Source organism: Mixophyes fleayi, chromosome 2, assembly GCF_038048845.1.
Source record: "Mixophyes fleayi isolate aMixFle1 chromosome 2, aMixFle1.hap1, whole genome shotgun sequence".
Lineage (NCBI taxonomy): Eukaryota > Metazoa > Chordata > Amphibia > Anura > Limnodynastidae > Mixophyes > Mixophyes fleayi.
Window position 1 is genome coordinate 38,197,965 of NC_134403.1, and position 19,026 is coordinate 38,216,990.

Below are 19,026 nucleotides of genomic sequence, written 5' to 3' on the forward strand. Positions count from 1 at the left end.
ACATACAAATTAATATAATTTAATATCATGTGCATTATACAGTGAAAAGGAGATGGATTATTATGAACTACACTTTTCAATGATTCATCCCACAGTCAGTCACACATAGTCACAAGAAACAGATATCTACCCTAAATAGACTATTTTCCTGAGTACAGGATTACCAATAAACATGTAAAGATCTCACATGATTATTGGGCCTAAGATCAAAGGCTGTGTACACACTACAGAAATTCTCTCCTGATGTGTTATTTATAACGATTGTACCAACGACTGATAAAAACAAAAAACAAAAACAAAGTCCCGATCAGCATACAGATTCATGTGTACACACTATACATGTTTTATAAGATTTTCCTTCAGATCTGAGCATAACCATTGGCTGAAAAGATCTTCTCTCTTAACTCTATGGAGATCCTGATTGCGAGTGCATACACACTGCAGAATTGGAACGACATTGTTCCATTAACGAACAAGATTTTTAGTTTGGTTTAAAAATCAAAAGAAACGATACAATGCGCTAATTGTTCATCGTTGGAACGTACACACCAATGTAATATCGGTCCGAACACTTGTTTATCGGGTGAAAACCCTGTAGTATGTACCCAGCCTAAGGCTAAAATAGTTTTAGTGGCAACAGAGATCTGATCTGGACTCCCCAACACAGAATGACTTCATTATGACAACAGCAGGTTAACGTTAAGCGGTAGTAGTACAGAGTAGTGCATTATGGGACAATTGAAAAAATCAGAGACTCCAAAATACCCAGAAAGTAAAGGTTTTTGTTGTTTAAATATTCTACATATTGAACATCACCCAATACTAAAACTGTGTGTGGCGTTATCCTTTAATATAAGACAGAGGTTTTACTTTTTGCCTTTTGGTATTCATGTCTGCCGCTTTGCTGGACGACCCTCCCAAATGTTGATACCATTCTATACAAATGACAGCATAGGGACAGACCCACCAGACATTCTATTAGTTAAAAAATTGTGGAAAACAAAGCTAATGATATACCTGAATAAGGGACTTTGGGCTGACAGAGGTTTGATCAGTTTATTTGCAATTCAAAGTAAACCAAGCAAAACAACGCAAGTAACTAATTGATGTAGAGAACGCCAACACATGTAATCCAAGTAAAACCGTTAGGGCCCGAGTCATTAAGGCACGTATCTGCCTGTTTTCAGCTTATTCTCCGCAAAATTGTTTTGTGCACGAGCAGAACCGGCTAATATGTTTTGTTAAAATGTACAGTAAAGGCAAAAATCAAAGGGTCCCCATGACCCTAGATTTACAACTACCAGCACTAGGCCGACAGCACTGGGATGAGCAGGCTGCTACAGGAGCTGACCGGTACGCACGTATCCTGCAACGACCTGTGTAGAAGAGCAGAGATGGAAAATACACCGGTAGTCAATAAGGAGTGTGTCTTGAGATCCGTTCCTTGTTGACTAAGGGTGTAAACAGAGCCTATTTGCTTGGAGTCTTACTACTCCATGCAGATACGTGCCTTAATGACTCAGGCCCTTAGAGAGCACCTATTCTTTACATATTCTGTGGACTGAACCAATATCCAATAGAAGGCATCTTGCACATTTTGCAGAAAGCAATGGCTCTGATTTTGGTCACACCCCATTAATACTGGTCGAGCCTCATTAATATTGGTTGCGACATTACTCGGTGATGTCATGGATTCCTGCTGAATAAATAGGCTATCATTCCCGCAGATATTGTTTCAGGCCTCTGAATGGCTACAGCCAATGTGTACAGACAAGTGCGCTTTACGATCCTTAGTAATGGCTTTACCTCTGGCTTCTCTCTGCTGTTTTTCACAGGAGCTTGCGGCTGATTTTGTCGCTGCTGTCGGGCTTCTTCCAACTGAGCTCGAAGTTTTGAGGCCAACTCCTGAACAAAAACGGGTTACAATAAACACAAAACAAGTTTCCCATTCATGTGAAAAAAATAATGCAAAATGGACAGTGTTTATACTGCCAAGAACAAAAAAAAAAACCTTCACATCTTAAGATTACCCCAAAAAAAAAGAAATAAAACAATTTTAGCAAAACATGAAATGTCATTGTTCTGTATACCTCCTAACATTTACAGCGGTGCTGGAACTGATCTGAGATTTCTATATGTTGGTGGCCATTTATGAAAAAAGTTCTACAGGTACGTTGTTTGTAGCAACCAATCAGATTGTGCTTTTTCCCAGTTCAGCTAGCGCTATCTGTGGAGCAGTTTTCATGAAAGGTGGATAACTAGGTTTGCATCCAATTGAAACGTGTACCCTAGATGAGTGTTTTTTAAACCTGGTCCTCAGAATCCCTAACAGTGCAGGTTTTCCATATCTCCTTGCTTTAGCACATGTGTATTCATTACTAGTTGACATATTGTAACAGATCCACAGGTGGTATAATTATTTCACGTGACACCTGGAAAAGCTGCACTGTTAGGGGTCCTGGGGACTGGGTTTGAGAAACACTGCCCTAGATGATGTTGTATGTTACCAAGGGGTGAGGGTATACACACCCTCAACTAGTTAAAAGAGTTTGCAGACCAAGAAGTGGAGCAGTATGCAATGATCATGTGTTACAGGCAGTGCTGATATTCAGACCATAAGTTATAGGGCAACTTTTTTGGCCTTTTATTTTTTGTTTGTTTTGCACCAAAAATACAGTAAAAGGTTCTCGTCTGCATACCGTGGCTTGTAAAATAAATCGAGACAGGCGGTTGATGCCTTTTCTCAATCTGAGCTAAACAAATGCACCTTTTCAACCGTACACACATTCCAATCAACGTCACATCTTCCAGTTATATGCAATAAAAAGTCATTATTTGAATTAATGTACAAAGTGGGTAACCAATCTTTATGCGGTTAATTGACATGCTGCAATAATACAAAACTGATTTACTCATTATTGCTAAGCTTGCTATATAATTAAAAGCAATTAATTTTGCAATTATGGAGGGGAAAACAATAGCTTACGTTATTAGTTTATATTAAACCCTAGAGAGATTGCATTATTGCTGAAAATATCATTAATAAAAAATGTAGCTGCATCTGCAGTTGGTCTGGTGTTAGTGGAGATCTGTCAAGGGTGACATTTATAGGAGCTGCAGGTAAATTTATAGCCACACATTTGGATGAGATCATCTTCAGCGGAGCTAAACACACAATAGATGCAATTTCTACTGGCGTAGAAAAGGGTACTGTGCCCGTCTGCAGATGCTATGTTGCAAACCAAAAAAGACAGTTAAGCACTTATCCTTCACACAGCATATCTGTGTGTATCTAGCAAAATTAAAACATTAGGTATTGGTTCATATTTCCATCAGAACATTTAAGCCTGCATCCCAGCGTCAAGGGCACCTTGACGCTGTTGACCCAGTAGAAGACTGCAGTAAGTGCACCTCAGTGTAAGACTAAATGACGGATTAAGGATGGTTGTCTTTGTAGTCTGAGAAAGTGAAGGAATCTGAACTCTAACTTGCCTTTATCTACCAGGGCACTCTAATACAACAGCCATTTAAATTCAGCAATACCTCCTCTACCTAATAAAAGGGAGGGATCACTGTGAGAATCCCACACTTAAGGTCCTCACCATTCCCAAATACAAAACCTTTGAAATTATATGGATTCACTGAAACGTACAGAAGCAACTGTGATATCGCCTATAACTGGATTACTGAATTCAAGGGAGAACAGTTGAGGTCACTTGTAAAACAAAATTATCTTATTTATGTTCAATGGTCCCCAAACAATAAAGAAATACACCAATTCAAGAGTTATTAATGGTTTTACGCCCAGGACCCCAATTATATTTTTGTGACCCATTGTTTAATTTTTGCATAAAAAAAAAAAAAAAACTTTTGCATAATTACTTTAACATTGTCTTCAAACAAAAACCATAATTAACCCCTTCTTACACAAGTGTACCACCGTCACTGATCCCCGATCAGTGATAGTGTGGTCGCCCAGCACTGGGGCAAGGAAATGTTTAGATCCTGACACTACAATCACTGCACATAAAGCTGAAAACAAAGATAAGTGTGTGTGCACCGCGTTTCACAAAAGGAAATGCTTTGACTGGAACTAGGACACCCCCTTACTGTCAGGCAGGCTAGGGCTCCTCTGTAGGCTTGAAGTAACTCACATCGGCAAACTGGATGTAACAGTAGCAGTCTTCCCAGTTATTATTAGATCCGGGTCACACTGAATCTGTAAGTGCTGGCAATAAGTGGAGACCACTGGCATCACCTGTAACCCTTCAAAAAGAAAGTCTAGAACTGCATCAAATCAGCAACTAAAGCCACATAGATTTTGTTAATCTTATTTCTGAAAACTAGCAAATGAAACTTTTACGTATATGGGGTAGAACTATTTTCTTAAAGTAGCCTTTGGCTGAATGTGAAAAGTGCTTTTTCTTATTATTCTAGCTGTGATTTCCTGTATATTCAGCTTAAAACCAAACTGTATTCATTGAATACACAACATCTTTCAGAAATGAACATTATAAAAATACAAGATATGGTCAGTCACTGACATTCAAGATACCTGTAGTCATTAATGGGTTATAATAAGTAGATGGTATTATTAGCCATTATTTATAAAGCACCAACATACTACGTAGTGCTGGACATTGAGGGAATCGTACAAATAAATAACATACAATAAAAATAGTAACAATACACAATGGGGACTGGGTTTGAGAAACACTGCCCTAGATGATGTTGTAAGGAAAGCAAGGTAAGGAAAGGAAAGCACAAATAATGAGTAACTTTGCACCTTGGCAAAACCATGTTGCATTGGAGAGAGGGGCAAATTTAAAATGTGATGGCACATTTATAGTTGGGGTAGGGCATGTTCTAGATCAACTTCTTAATTTCAGTGTAAAAATAAAGCTATCAAATATTTGTGTGTTACATGGAAAAACAGCCAGAATTTATCTTATGTGCAAAATAATAAACTAATATGCACATCTTGCATTGTAACATGGTTTTGTCCAGGAGAAAACTTACTAATTTTTTTGCCTTACTTTCCTTAAATAGGTTTGAAAAAAAAGCAGAACATGGGAGCCCAGCATAAATGACGTGCTGACCCATGTTTTCATCGGGTTTCCTCCGGGTGCTCTGGTTTCCTCCCATACTCCAAAAACATATTAGTAGGTTAATTGGCTGCTATCAAAATTGACCCTAGTCTGTCTGTGTATGTTAGGGAATTTAGACTGTAAGCTCCAATGGGGCAGGGACTGACGTGAATGAGTTCTCTGTACAGCGCTGCGGAATCAGTGGCGCTATATAAATAAATGGTGATGATGATCGATTCGATTTCAAACATTTCAGTATCCACATTCATTCAGCAGGGAAGGAACCACACACAGGGTAAGGGTTAGCAAGAGAGGAGGCTTACCGTGTTACCCATTATTTCTGCTTTGACAATCTTGGCACCGAGCTTGTTCATCTCTTCCTCAGAAAGTAATTGGACTGGCTGAGATCTTGAATCCGATCTGTATAACACAATGTAAGGGTAAGAACACCAAAAACCACCCCTATTCTCATGGTCATTAACATTCATAACATAATAACCCAGATGGAGGAAAGAGAGATTTCAACTAAACTTCCCCCAAATATTCCCAAAACCACCTGTGGCCGGATTACTCACCTGCTACGCTATGCCACGACCACAGTTACAGACTACAGTAGGGTTATTCTTTAAATCCACTAAACACATTCAGTGCCAATTGCTATTGTCACTGTTTGACGCCCAAATGATGGTTAAAGACATGACTGGGGCGGGGGGTAAAGTGGTTGTCTATCACTACAAACAAACAGTGAAGCGAGGCACAGTGGTTAGATACACTCTCAGAGGGTGTCTAACAAATAATAAGCACTTGGTAGGATCGTGCATTTGTAAAAATTAATCCAAGGGTAAAGTCATTTTAGGTAAAAATGTTTTAAGACTAGGGGCATTAGCCTTCCACTCATGTGGATTTCCATTTGACATCCTTCATTAAGTCACATGACATAATTTATTCAATTATGAGTGATATTACAAAAACACTTTGTATTACATGACTGATCACTTAAATCGAAGATCTTTAAGACACCAATAAAGACATAAGAAGCCACATGCTCAAGATTAGTAACGAATAGAAAAAGGATCAGATGCAATAAAATATTATGTTGTTCTAAAAGTGTCAACGTAAATAAAACAAGGTAATATAGCAAGCATACACAATATTACTGGAAATGCTATTGAAATGCATAAGGATAGTCAAACTAAAACTGTAAGTTATATATTTTACTAGTAGATAATCAATATATATGTGATTAGGTACAATAAAAAGGTATAAATTCACAGGTATACAGTCATGTGAAAAATGTATAATTAACAATCATCTGATCCTCACCAAGGGCTAGATTTACTAAGCTGCAGGTTTGAAAAAGTGGGGATGTTGCCTATAGCAACCAATCAGATTCTAGCTGTCATTTTGTAGAAAGCACTAAATAAATGAAAGCTAGAATCTGATCGGTTGCTATAGGCAACATCCCCACTTTTTCAAACCCGCAGCTTAGTAAATCTAGCCCCAAGTCCTGAAATTTGATAAATCTAATAACTGGTGCCAGATAACAGATTTTGATAGCAAAAAGAAAACAGGAAAGAGGTTATGCAATGGGGCACTCCAGGATAAATGGTTATGCAGAAGTAGCAATATTAAAACAAATACATTTTATTGGTATATATTAAAATTGAGACATCCTAATGAACAAAAAAAAAAGCTACGCGAAATATAAAAACAAAACAGATACAGTGAAAAATAAAAATTGCAGATCAACTGCAAAAGGCTCTGTGGTCAGACTTGGTAAATAATAAATCATATAATATGGATAAATGCATCCGTGGGCACGTGTGAACCCTGTATATATGTCTTCAATTAATAGAAAATATAAATAAACAGAAAGACACATTTCCAGGGTTATACCCAAATTGTGTATCTCCTACACATCTCTCCCATTAATAGGTGCTGTAAATTAATAAGTTGGATGGATTCCTTTAGATCTGCCTGTAAAGGTACTAATTGCTATTAATGGTTCAGTTCTCTGTTATGTAATTGAAAATACTTAATAATTGGATCTGACATATATAGAAAAAATCTCACTTATAAACACTGTAATTGTTTGTGTTTGATCTATCATCTAATATGGGTCACAGATCCTGGAGTCCAATAATATCAACAGTGACGCCGAGGTAAAACAATATAGGACAAAAGCGGCTCTAAAATAGTCATTAACATGAATATTACAAAATATGAATCTAACAGTAATGTGTGACTTATAACAGTAACAGAATATGCAGAGAAATTATTGTGTATTACAATAAGATTATTGTGATTCCATTCATTGATGACCGAGGTAAGATGCAACAGAAGTGCATATTAAGTGCCTCACAGAGAAATATAATATATATATATATATATATATATATATATATATATATATATATATATATATATATATATATAATGATGTAGGTGATATAATTTAATAAAATTCAATATACATTAGAAAAAATAAATAAATTACATGTGAGTGAAACAAACAAAAAACAAATGAAAAAGCAAAAATAATAGGCAATATAAATGTAGGTAAAAGTGAATTAGTAAACAGTGGTTAAGGGTCATAAAAAAGGAAAAATAATCGTTACATGATTAATTAAATATTTATGTTTCAGCCTGTTCCTCCTCCATTATACAGGCAGTGACTTTATAACCCTGAAACTATCAATTACAGTGTTTATAAGTGAGATCTTTCCTATATATATGTCAGATCCAATATTTAGGTATTTTCAATTACATAACAGAGAACTGAACCATTAATAGCGATTAGTGCCTTTACAGGCAGATCTAAAGGAACCCATCCAACTTATTAATTTACAGCACCTATTAATGGGAGAGATGTGTGGGAGATACACAATTTGGGTATAACCCTGGAAAGGTGTCTGTTTATTTATATTTTCTAATAATTGAAGACATATATACAGGCTTCACACGTGCCCACGGATCCATTTATTCATATTATATGATTTATTATTTACCAAGTCTGACCACAGAGCCTTTTGCAGTTGATCTGCAATTTTTTTTTTCACTGTATCTGTTTTGCTTTTATATTTCACGTAGCTTTTTTTGTTCGCTAGGATGTCTCAATTTTAATATATACCAATAAAATTTATTTGTTTTAATATTGCTACTTCTGCATAACCATTTATCCTGGAGTGCCCCATTGCATAAGCGCTTTCCGGTTTTCTTTTTGCTATCAATTGAATCGTAGGTTATAGGATGCACCACTCAGCTATTCTGCTGAACACTGACCATACTGGATCATTAATGATACATCATAAACTTAATATCAGGATATCTGGTCTTAAGACCTAGTGCGGTTATATTTTTCTTGCTACAAGATAACAGATTTTACCAATATTTATTAAAAAAAATAAAAATAATAAGTGCTATTTATTTCTATCATGATCCCTCAATGTACAACGCTGCATAATATGCTGGTGTTTTATAAATGATGATGATTATGTTATAATCCTTAATCAGATTGTTATCAATCTAGTTTCGGGCTAATATTGTTGCGTGTGGCCGGTTGAGAGTTATATGGTATAGTATAGATGGGTGTGAAGATTTTCCTCTACAGTGGGAGCGGCATTGCGTGTAGTCCCATTATATTTTACAGGAGGGGCAATGCTATTCGGCATATATAAGACATACATTGATATCACTTGTGTACTATCATTGTAAAACAAGGACTGAAAATATAAATATATCAACTAAATAATGTATGTATAACCCGTGAGTTCTGATGTCATCACTAGAAAGTGGTCATCAGAAAAACAGGTGTATTATAAGAAATAATGGACCCCCTACTGTAAATTATATGCATATTAGAAGTTGCCTTGGAGTTCGGCATGAAAGCACTCCGCTTGTGGCCTTGTCCAGATATATGGTCACGGAAGTCCTTGGACTACTAATATTGTTTATAGTTTACAATAGGGGATGCATTATCCCATATATCCGATGAGTAATGTTACTACATGATGGCATCCTTATTATCTGTCCGGAAGGCATATGAGCAACACGTCTAAACAAGTCTACAGTAAAATAAGGATATTTGGAGGTCACGTCAGAGGTCCATGACTTGAATAAACACAAGAGCCTCTGTCCTCCATATATGCACAGATCGAACAGTGACAACTGTAAGTTATACTGTTAAAAAAAGATTAACCAATTATAAAATATAAATATCTACAACTATATTTTATATACATTATAACAAAATTAAACTATAATTATGCACAAAATATAAAACATCTTTGTGGCAAGCTGGATAAATTTAAAAAGGTTACCTTCTGTTCTTCCAAAAATGTAGATTAATTATATGAAAAGCACAAACACTGCCTACCAGGAAAGGTAATAGCAAAAGCTGAGGGGCCTAGAAAACTGCCAGGGAGAACTCTCTATTAAATGCAGCTTAACCCTTCTGAGGCTTAGCATAAGTTGTGTGAGAAACAAAGACCCAACTTCTTCTTGGATGTAAAGCAACAATCCTTTTACCAATCATCTGTCATTTTTCTATCTTCCTACAAATCATTTTCTCCTTTTCAAAAGCGCTCTGTTTGACAAACAAAAATGTCTGCCAGACACATACAAAGGCTTACAGCTCTCATCACGTTCGGTGATGGCAGAGGGGGAAGGCGGAAGGGGGATGTCATAGTGCAGACGGCTCATTGGGGCGTTTCAAACCTCTGTGCATCATGTGCCACGTGACTGTGGTTGCCATGTTGTCCAGAATCATAAATTATTAATAGCAGTATGTAGACAAAACACAAGGACAATGGTAAACACCAGCATTCTTCTTATAACCTGCCATCGTGATTTATGTTGTTACTTTTATTGGGATGTTGATTTAATTATGCTAGAATAGAATCCATCCTAAGTGCTGTGTGTACTGCTATACATACTGTATGTCATCCATTGCATATAACATTGAGCCAGGAAAGCCAGCACAGTCACTCTATATATACTCTAAATATATCTTTTAAAGCAGGCTCTGGATAAGCTTTGTTTTTAAATTAGGTCATAATGAACTTCTAGCTGCCAGCTCTCATAGATTTTCTGTGATGGTTTAACGCAGACAATAACAGTCCTCTAAAACAATTTATTTCTCTTAAATTTCATGGATTCCTCCACACGACTGTATTGTCACGAGTAAATCCCCAACACCCCTGTCACTTGGGAGGATGTGCTCTGTTTGTTATAGAAGCCTATCAAGTATAACTGCATACACTTCATTTTTATTCAACATGCTTCTGAAAAGAATAGGCTTTAAATAATTGAAAGGTTGATGTTCCCTTGATCTTCAGTTACTAAAACACCAGTTGCAGCAAGTTCGGTACAGAACATAGGTCACCTATCTGGCTTTAAGAGATGCAACATTCCATTATGGAACTTTGTCAAAAGAAGACACACAAATGTAGGCAGGGACTGTTTCTTGAATGGGTTTGGGTACGTTATACAGACTACCACAAACCCGATGAAACTTACCCCAAAACGGATTAGCCGACCGTCAGTTTTCCTACACAGTTGTAAAGCCGAATGTTTAAGTAAACAGATTTGCAAGAATTCCGATGAGATAACATGCCGTCAGTTGTAAATGACGTCACTTTTAAAGACGATAGTATTATTTCTGGTGTTAAAGGATTCATTTAAGGAGGCGCCGAGTCAACAATGTGTTTTAGTAAGGCTTTTAAATTATAGAGGCGGCGCCTCCTTAAATGATCTCTTTAACACCAGAAATAATACTGTCGTCTTTAAAAGTGACATCACGTTATCTCATCGGAATTCTTGCAAACCAGTTTACTAAACATTCGGCTTTACAACTGTGTAGGAAAACAGACAGTCGTCTAATCCGTTTCGGGGTAAGTGGTATCGGGTTTGTGGTAGTCGGTGTAATGACTACCACCTTCTTGAATACATAGAGCCGGACATGTTGATAAGGGGCATATTGTAGATGGCTCCAGGGAAAATAGAACTGAAATTTCTATCCCTTTCAGTGGAATTAGTATTACATGCAATGAAAAAAATAAGCAGCCTGAAACAAATTGTATATAAGAAGCAATCTATTGCAGCAATACCTTTTCACTGCATTACAGCCAGCTGCATCCTCCTACATATTTAGGATGGAATCTGATACAGGTCAAACAGATGATGCTGGGTCACTATGATATTACTGGCCCTGCCTGAATCAACCAATCCACACTGTGCATTTCAGCTTGTTTAGGAGGAAACCAGCTAGAGACGTGTGACAAAGAGCACGGTAGCATACCTCCCAATATCTCAATTTTCGGCTGGACAGTCCGGTATGCGGGTCTAAAAGGAGGAGGAGCTTACACTGAAATGAGCTTGAATAAAGTGGGTGTGTTCAGCAGCAGGGTTTGGGCAGATTTGAGGCAGAACTTATTTTGTCTTTATAAATGTTGGTGGCATGTGGCAGATATATTTGTATAACTATAAACACTCCAGTTATTTCATATTTATTATTCATCCGAGTAATATACACAAAGTTTTATATATATATTAATGTCAAATAATTACTTTACTGGCCCCTTTAAACACTAGCACAGTTTAGGTATAAGGACAGGAGGAAAAAAAAAAAGTGTACTTTCAGGCTAATAAGCACCACACAGGATACTAGTTACAACAGGGACTCAAGCAAGTCTGGGTGTGTCTGCTACAATCTTGAATTATGGTTGTTTTGAAATTAACATTACTATATTACTTTAATTAAAGTAAGGCTGTTGGGATACTAAATACTTACAGTGGAAGGAAAAATTTGTATTATACAGTTGGGTATTTGTAAACGAGGGTGGTAACCGACTATAATTTGTATGAACATGTTATTTTTGGTTCCTGGCCTGCTGGCTAAGAACCCTTCAGTAATAAGTTGGAATCCACTCAGAAAATTTTAACCTGCTCATCCAGGTTGTGGAATTTAAGCCAAACGTGGAATTAAAGATTGAAGCGGATACCTGGATTTGCTTTGGGTCTTGCGGCAAAAAATAACTTCCTGCAAAACCCATATGCGAAATCACTCATGTGAAGAGCATTGCTGGTCTAATTAAAGTTCTCTACAACAAGGTCAATAAATAAAGCTATTTACCATATGCCATATGGACAAAGTTGGGGACTACATGCTAATAGCAACTGCATGAAATGGAGATATATGGAACACAAAAACTTTCCAGGGATTTAGGAGAGAAAGCATAATTAGCCAGCTAAAATACTTTTCTTGATTGTAATATCAAATTCACAGGTCATTCTTGCACTAGCCTGTGAACGTTACAACCTGTCGTCTTTAACTTGTCAGATGGGCAAAGATTATATAAGTATCATTTTTCTTATTACTATTTTTTAAACTTCACTCTAATCTTTTCTTGTATGACACATTCGTAGTGGTCGCAGATTACTAGACTGCAGAAGACTAGATATAGGGCTACACAGTGGCTTAGTGGTTAGCACTTCTGCCTCACAGCACTGGAATCATGAGTTTGATTCCCGGCCATGACCTTATCTGTGTGGAGTTTGCATGTTCTTCCCATGTTTGCATGGGTTTTCTCCGGGTGCTCCGGTTTCCTCCCACATTCCAAAAACATACTGGTAGGTTAACTGGCTGCTAATTAAATTGAACCAAATCTATCTCTCAGTCTGTGTGTGTGTATGTTAAACAATTTAGACTGTAAGCCCCAATGGGTCAGGGACTGATATGAGCGAGTTCTCTGTGCAGCGCTGCGGAATTAGTGGCACTTTATAAATATATGATGATGAAGGGCTAGTGAAGTACGCTTTGCCCCTAGTGTTTCCTATGATTGGCCAATTCAGTTCAACGTCCCATGGTAACAGTCGCAATTTACTTTGAATCTGATTTGGAAGCTGGAGTTTCCATTTAGAAGCAGAGCTTTTCTACACCCTTTAGTAAACAGACACCATAAATCATTTTCATATTGGGGTGTACAGACAATGGCAACATATGAAAATCATTACAGATGAGCTAATTTATTCTCTTTATAAGTTCATTATTGAAATGGAGAAAACATCACATTACACAGCAGCTCTCCAGCACTAATATTAGAGGAGAGCAGTGTAACGCTGTCTGTCGTGCACATACGGAGAAAGAAAGATAAAAACCTAATAGATCTGGTCTGCTGAGCTGCAGGAAACTAGAAAGCAGAGAAGCCGCACGGTTTGATAGGGTGGGGAAATATATTTCCTCTCTGTTGGTTTCTGAGATTTGGGCTTGCAAAACCACTGGAAGCAGCAGGTGGTTATCAATTAGGAAAGCTTTCAACTGCACTCCTCTTTTATGCTGTTTTCTTAACCTATTCAGAACACGGCAGGTCTGAGAAGAGAACTGTCTGACCTCTGCCGCACACTACAAAGCATGTATTATTGGAAACACTTCTTCATCTAAATTATTCCAAACAACAGTAGTAGAAATGTAACTGGATAAGAATAATATTTAGAAAAGATATAAATAGTAAGATGCATGTTAATAAAATAGATTAGAAACCTGTGTAATAGAAAATATAGCTTTTGTATGCAAGGATTTAGTTTATTGAAGGACAGCTTGTATGAATACGAATGGTTAAAAACAATAACTAGCACTCAGTTGCTTAACAAATGTAAATACAATGTCAAACATTTCAAAATGTGCCAAGCTATGAGGGAGGGGGAGAATTACATAAATATATATTGGTGTAATATAATATGCTTTCATTGAATAATCATGAGCTAAGAACCAGCGCATACTTGTCTACTCTCCCCAAATTCCAGGACACCCTCAGATTTCGTGGGGTTTTCCCAGATGCCCGGAAGAGTAGGCCACCCTCCCGGATCCCGCTTCACTTTCTTCTGAAGTGGGCGAGTACCTTGATGACATAATTTGATGTGAAACGCGTCATCATATATTAACGGATGCCATGTGCAAAGGCCGCTTTTATATCCATCTTTACTCCATTCCACCTTTCGACGGGAGAATTAAGGAGAGCTGGATACTTGCCTAAAGAGACTGCCGGACGGTGCACACGGATGGCCATTGACAAGCAGTAAAGTGGGAAAGTAGGTATGTTCTACTTTCTTTAGCTCAATCAACCACTTCTAAAAAATGCTATTGTGCACATGCTTGAAGATCTCTCCTTAAAGATCGATGATCTGGAGACAAGTGTCCATATGCAGAAGGCCAAAAGCCACAGTGCAAGTTGGTGGCTTTAGTAATCTAATATTATTATATATATATATATAATATATAATTATAATATATATATTATAACATATAATAATATATATAATATAATATTATAAATATATCTACTGAATTTTCCTGCCCCTTAAGAAGATCATCACTAGTAGGAGAATGGACACATGCCTTGAAGAAAAGGCAATCATGATATCTGTGCAGCTTTTGAGGTTATAATTTTTGGTTTTATTTATTACATGTTAATTAACGTTGACCTTTTTGTCTAGTGGAACTTTCACACTAAACTACAAGTTTTATCTTGAGAAGTGTTAAATGCTAGAGCTCCGATTATTGCATTGGATCATCAATATATTTACTAGATAAGGTTACGGGCAACATTGGAAAAAACAACTGCTCAGATTCCATTAATGAAAAGCTTACCGTGGAGATGGCGGCCTGGTTTCAGAAGGCTGCTGGTCTTTCACACCTGAATCTTTGCCACCAGACTCCTCACTCATGTTGACGATGTTACCGTCTTCCGTACTGGATTCCTGCTTCGCTTCCTTGTGACTTTTTGATGACGTCCTCTTCCATGATGGCTGAGAATCATCACTTGTAGGCTTTGAGAAGCGACTCTTCGCTGGCGTTTCAGGAGATAAGCTAGGCTTATGTCTTTGTGGTTTAAATCCCGAGGTAAATGATACATCCTCGGCTTCAGATGGTTTCAGGAACTGATGCTTGAGTTTGGAAAAAGAACTCTTTTGATCAGCAGCTTCTTCAGAACGTTTTACTAGATATCCTCTACGTTCCGGTTCTATTCTGTGCCCCTTGGAATCTCTTTCCTCCGTATTTGTTTTATCTAAACCCTGTCTATGAGAAGATCTATCATGCCTGCTATCGTCCCTATAATTATCTCTATTTGTTTCGTAGTCATCTGAATGACCCGGTTTTGCAAATCTCGGTGAGTCATGGTGTCTCGATTTTCTCCACCTTCCTTGTCGGTCATCATGTTCTCTAGGATTCTGTGATGCCGCCTTTTCTGCGGCTTCCATTTTATTTTGGAAGATTTCCATGGACTGCGCAGAAATAAAAATAATAATAATTTTTAAAAAAAGCATGAAAAAAATTGAATGCTTATAGTTTAACTGTCCAAATTATGAAAAGAGCAAATAAAATTCAATATCTGAATGCCACAACATAGCACAAATATCACAAATGGCTTTATAACCTTAAAACAAAACAACAACTAAGCGCAGCAGTCAAACAAAACAAAAAATAAATAATAACAATATAGAGGGATGTGATATATGATCGCTTGGTTTTATATGGTTTATGCAGAAAAAACAAACACTGGGCAGAATGATTGTTGCCGTTACAGTGTCCCCCATCACCTACACACAGTGGAGGCAGCCATTTACCAATGTTCATAACAAGGCAGCCTTTCAATTTTCTGAAAATATTGACATCATAGACATGGGATTGGCTGCCTCAGATGTCAGTAGCTGACACTATAACAGCAGAAAGAGAAAATAAAAAAAACTGAAGCTAAGGGGGTATTCAATTGTCCGCAAGTTTTTTTTTTTGGGTCCACGTTAAGTCATTTTAACGCTGTTTTTTTATCATTTTCAAGCGGGTTAACTTTACCCGCAATTCAATTCCATTCTTAACGCTCAGTTTATTTTTCATGAAAAGGTCCTCTCGCGCTCCAGTAGAAGGTCTATTGAAAGTAAAGGGTGTGCTAGAGGCAGCCGCGATAAAAGCTATTCAATTGTTTTTTTAACGCAGTGCGTTAAACAGGCCAATATGCTGTTTTATCTTGCACCTCTTTGGGGTGTGTTAAAAATAAAAAACCTCTGAAAAGTATTGAAATCATGTAATAATGTGAAAAACTATGTTTATCAGTAAGGCCTAACAGTAAAAAAGTTGATATTCTTGTGAAAAAATAATGAAATAAAATAAACATAAAAAAATAAATAAATCACAAAATAATTAGATTTATATATGTTTTTGATACAAATATGAATGTAGTAATGTGTTTTGACATGGTATAGATGATTCTATGTTAAAAAATAGTTCAATTAAAAAATGCTAAAGAAAGTACTGTATCAATGTGTAATGCAATCTAATGTATGCACAACCTTTTTTTTGTGTTATTCACTCCCCTAAAAACGCGCAAACACAATCTTTAACGTGCGGGTGCAGCCTTCCCTCATTTTCAATTGAACTGCACGAGTTTTCGCGCTGCGCTAACTAAAAACGGTCGGTATTGCAGTCGATTTTTTTTTTTTTTTTATTTTTTTTTAACGCTGTGGGGAAAAAGGAAAAACTCGGACAATTTAATACCCTCTAAAAGTGCTCAAATTGTATATACAAAATGTATGGATTTCAAAATATTGATTGATCTCTCTTATTTTCTTAGATTTGAACAAGCAAGCAGCAAATTTGGGAAGCAGTTGAAAAAAAAAATCCCAATTACACTGTCTTGTATATTGTAAAAGTTGTAATAACGGGTGTTTAATGTAGGTCACATTGTTGGGCAGTAAGCATCAGAGAGGCTGTCCACCTGGTACATCAAACTCCCTTAGTAGAACTCAATTTACTGTAGATCGTAAAAAGCATTACTAGATCTTCTTAAATAGCACTTATTCCACAAGCAAATAATCCATACTCAGCCCACCCTATGAAGAAGATATACAGTGAAGAGGTGTCAGGCCATGTCCACAACATAAAACAGTTGTGCATACCAAGGTAATTCCAGGGAGATTGCATGTTAACAGCAGACAGAGTCAACATTCCATCTAACTCCTTGCTGTCCGTATTTAGTGACATACAATGAAGTTGCAAATATTTTTATTGGTAAATACTTGAACATATATCTGCAGTACAGTCTAGTCTAAATACGCCCAGCAATGGTGCTAGTACTATGCTGAAAAGACCATAATAATAGAGCATGGCTCTACAGCACACGTAGGCTGCCGGTGAACACACAGTTGTTGTGGAAATACAAGAGTCATGTCCACAACAGTCTAAGTCTAGACCACTTAGCCAAAAGTCACTTTATGCTGGCTCTGGCATAAAATAATGGAAAATAGAATGAAACTCTGGCAAGTACTTTTAGCATAAATGATTGGAAATGATAAGGTGAAATAAAAAAATCAATATTAAAAATATTATTCTTACACCATATCTCTGAGCCACGATGTCCTCCAGGCTCCTCTTCTCTCTTTCCGATTGTTCCTTCATTCTCTGCAAGGATTTTTTCAGCCAACTCAGGCCACCATCTTCAACAAGCTGAACTAGAGAAAAGATGCCACAGTATAGGACTCCATCACATCATTAAGTAAACACCAACCTCTCCCTCCAAAGTCTACTGCTATGGAATCCCAGCCATAAAGTGTAATGGGGATTATAATACTTAATCTTGCTGTCTAACCTATGTCTTATTATTGGTGGATACATATTTTTACTTTCATGGAAAATCGGACATCAGTTCAAGAGGGTGGTGTGAGTGGGCTTACACTCCATGCTCCAGAGCTAATGACAGCCGGATTTGTAACTATCGCTCTACTTATATTACATTAATATTACAATACAAATCTCTCTAGTGGTCTTATGGGACTCGTAAGTGCATGGGACTGGTGTTGGTTATGGACTTGTTCCCTCAATCCACCAGTTATTTATAGATATATACCATTCTGGATGCTCCTAAGGGACTCACAACTAGCTGAGGGTGAATGGTTCCCCGCAGATCTTTTGATTGTTCCAATTTACCTTTATTCTACTGTGAATTGTGATTGTGCACAATCTTTATTGTCTTTATGTGTATTGTTTTAATTAAATAAGATTATTTTTATCCTAGTGGCTTCTGAGATAAAACACTACATTTTATGCATTAGCTACATAGATGTGGTGGTAGTTTAGCACTGCTAACAAACTGTGTGTATTTCTACCATTTAAACTGCATATTCCTCTCAACAGTAACATTACCTGAGATGAGTTAACAGTTGAGTTGAGTTTGCAAGGAATGAATAAACTGTTGAATCAGAAAATGCTGATACATAGGTCCATACTGCTGATTGGGGGGTTTAAAGTTACAAAACTTTTTTTTCTTTTGTTCTATTGAGGGGGCTTATGTTCCCTGTGATTTCAAAAGAGCTCTATGGATGACTTCTATAGAACTCTATTAAAAAGTGATCAATGGATTGAGTCCTACAGCAATAAGCACTGTTGATCTCGGCTTAAAGGCATGGGATCGATTAGACTTGGGAGGATTGGGGGATCTATTAGGCAGGGGTCATCAACTTTAATTAAATAGCAATATTAATGAGGAATTGCACCCACAAATAAGATAACATAATAATTTAACAATCCATCGTCTGGAATCTTGGCTATCAATCCCCAATGCCTGAATCAAGGGTCAGTTCACCTGCTGGACGAGGCAGCAGTCTGAAATGGACTAACCATCCAGACAGCCCTTTCAACACAAGGGGATAAATGTATGAAGCCGAGGGTTTGAAAAGTGGAGAGGTTGCCTATAGCAACCAATCAGATTCTAGTTTTCATTTATTTAGTACATTCTACAAAATGATAGCTAAAATGGGATTGGTTGCTGACAACATCTCCACTTTTCAAACCCGCCAGAAACTCAAAGTTTGATACATTTACCCCAAGGTGTCAATGTGCTTGAATGCAAACATCTCCTGGATCCTGCGAGGAGTCACCTTTGTGGATTTG

General features: G+C 37.1%; 1 protein-coding gene across 1 annotated transcript in view; it reads right to left on the reverse strand.

Annotated features, from left to right (window-relative positions):
• The window catches only part of CWF19L2 (CWF19 like cell cycle control factor 2), a 112,418-nt gene that overhangs the window by 59,452 nt on the left and 33,940 nt on the right, over nucleotides 1-19,026 (reverse strand). Inside the window, exons 7-10 of the mRNA XM_075198821.1 lie at nucleotides 17,473-17,588; nucleotides 14,734-15,368; nucleotides 5,411-5,507; nucleotides 1,807-1,905 (exon numbers count right to left, since the gene is read on the reverse strand). Coding sequence (XP_075054922.1) covers nucleotides 1,807-1,905; nucleotides 5,411-5,507; nucleotides 14,734-15,368; nucleotides 17,473-17,588 — 947 coding nt within the window. The remainder of the gene's footprint in view (nucleotides 1-1,806; nucleotides 1,906-5,410; nucleotides 5,508-14,733; nucleotides 15,369-17,472; nucleotides 17,589-19,026) is intronic.